The following is a 1,560-nucleotide window of genomic DNA, read 5'->3' on the forward strand; positions in this document are numbered from 1 at the left end:
TTAAATCTTTTGCTTTCCATTTGAAAGTCATATATCTTCTGATACCATAATAGGGCTGCCCTTCTACTAACAATTGCATTAAGGAGCTCCATACGTGTTTGACGGTGCGCTAACGTGGCCACCACCGGAGCCAACGCTGATTCCAATTTCTCCGCTGTCTCCAAAGCCACCTACGAATCCTCCTCCTGTTTGTCCTACCCCACCGCCAAATCCTCCGCCTCCCGAACTTCCAACAAATCCACCTCCGGCTGCTCCACTGCCGCCAAAGCCACCTCCCAATCCTCCACTACCGCCAAAACCACCTCCCAATCCTCCTCCGCCACCCAGTCCTCCTGCGCCTCCAAAGCCACCCCCTCCTGAGCCACCAACACCTCCGGCGCCACCGATGACTTGTCCTCCTCCACTGGAAGCTGCTTGGAGGGCTGTCTGGAGGTCCACACCGCTAGGGAGTTGAGGGTTTTCTCCTTCTGCATAGTTGACGAAGAACACTTCTGGACTAGAAGCAGGAGGAGCTGGTACTTCGATGACTTGTTGTCCTCCTGCTCCACTGGCCTTATTAAGGACGTACACGATATTCTCTTGCCTCGGTGGTGGGATAACAATCGGCTCAGGTCCTGCGCCTCCCTCCGGAATACGAACAAACAGGATATTGTGATCAACCCTCGGCGGTGGAATCCTTGGTGGTGGACCACTTGGAATGGACGGTTGTGCAGGGGCGTCGTAGACGTACACTTTTCTTGATACTATTGGGGACACACAGGACCCGTCCACATGTAGGACCGTTCCAGGACCGCATCCTCTGCCCGATCCGCCGCCACTAGAAAATCCTCCTCCACTTGCGAATCCACCTCCACCAGAGAATCCTCCACCGCTAGAAAATCCTCCTCCTCCACTAGAGAAACCACCTCCTCCACCAGAGATTACATTTCCACCAGAGAATCCTCCTCCTCCAGCAGAAATTACACTTCCGCCAGAGAATCCTCCCCCACCAGAGAATCCTCCTCCGCCAGAGAATCCTCCTCCTCCGCCAGAGAATCCTGAAGTTCCAGGAGCTCTATACCCATCAGGTATAGCAGTACATGTAGCAGCAAACAGTAATGCAGTTATCTGAAAAGCAACAGTAATATGACTGAGTATTTTATAACCTTTTACAAAGATCCTTAAAGGTTTGTGAGGCTAGTAGTGATTAAGTAATTTTGAAACGCCGAAAAATAGACAACAAATATCCTTCCCTCGATATGAATCGCCTTTTTTCTGGATTTTCATAAATAGCCATATTCCTTTTACACAAGTTTATATTAAAAAGAAAAAAATAGCCTACAGAAGAAACTACTCACCAGGAGCTTCATGGTGAAGACACTATTCTTTCACCAATAGTACCATCTTATATACCGTTCTTACGCAGGACCGCCCACTTTTCCTTTCCTAAGGGAAACTCCCAGGACCTGCAAGCTGATTGGTCTATGAAAGCAGAACAAAGGCATGCGCTTGGGCAGGAAAGAAAGTTCACCTGAAAGAAAGTAAAAGTGAAACATCAAAGATAATACTTCCTATAGGATT

The 1,560-nt window shown here is 48.8% G+C and overlaps 1 protein-coding gene across 1 annotated transcript; it reads right to left on the bottom strand.

The window, feature by feature from the left end:
- Nucleotides 1–6: 6 nt before the first annotated feature.
- LOC119586894 (probable H/ACA ribonucleoprotein complex subunit 1-like protein) lies at nucleotides 7–1,349 on the bottom strand. The gene is made up of 2 exons (XM_037935631.1): nucleotides 1,338–1,349; nucleotides 7–1,107 (listed from the first exon to the last, which is right to left on the bottom strand). The coding sequence occupies exons 1-2, from the start codon at nucleotides 1,347–1,349 to the stop codon at nucleotides 79–81; spliced, it is 1,041 nt and encodes a 346-aa protein (XP_037791559.1). The 3' UTR covers nucleotides 7–78.
- Between the last annotated feature and the right edge of the window lie 211 nt (nucleotides 1,350–1,560).

The sequence above is a fragment of the Penaeus monodon genome, chromosome 22 (genome assembly GCF_015228065.2).
Source record: "Penaeus monodon isolate SGIC_2016 chromosome 22, NSTDA_Pmon_1, whole genome shotgun sequence".
In the NCBI taxonomy this organism is placed as follows: Eukaryota; Metazoa; Arthropoda; class Malacostraca; order Decapoda; family Penaeidae; genus Penaeus; species Penaeus monodon.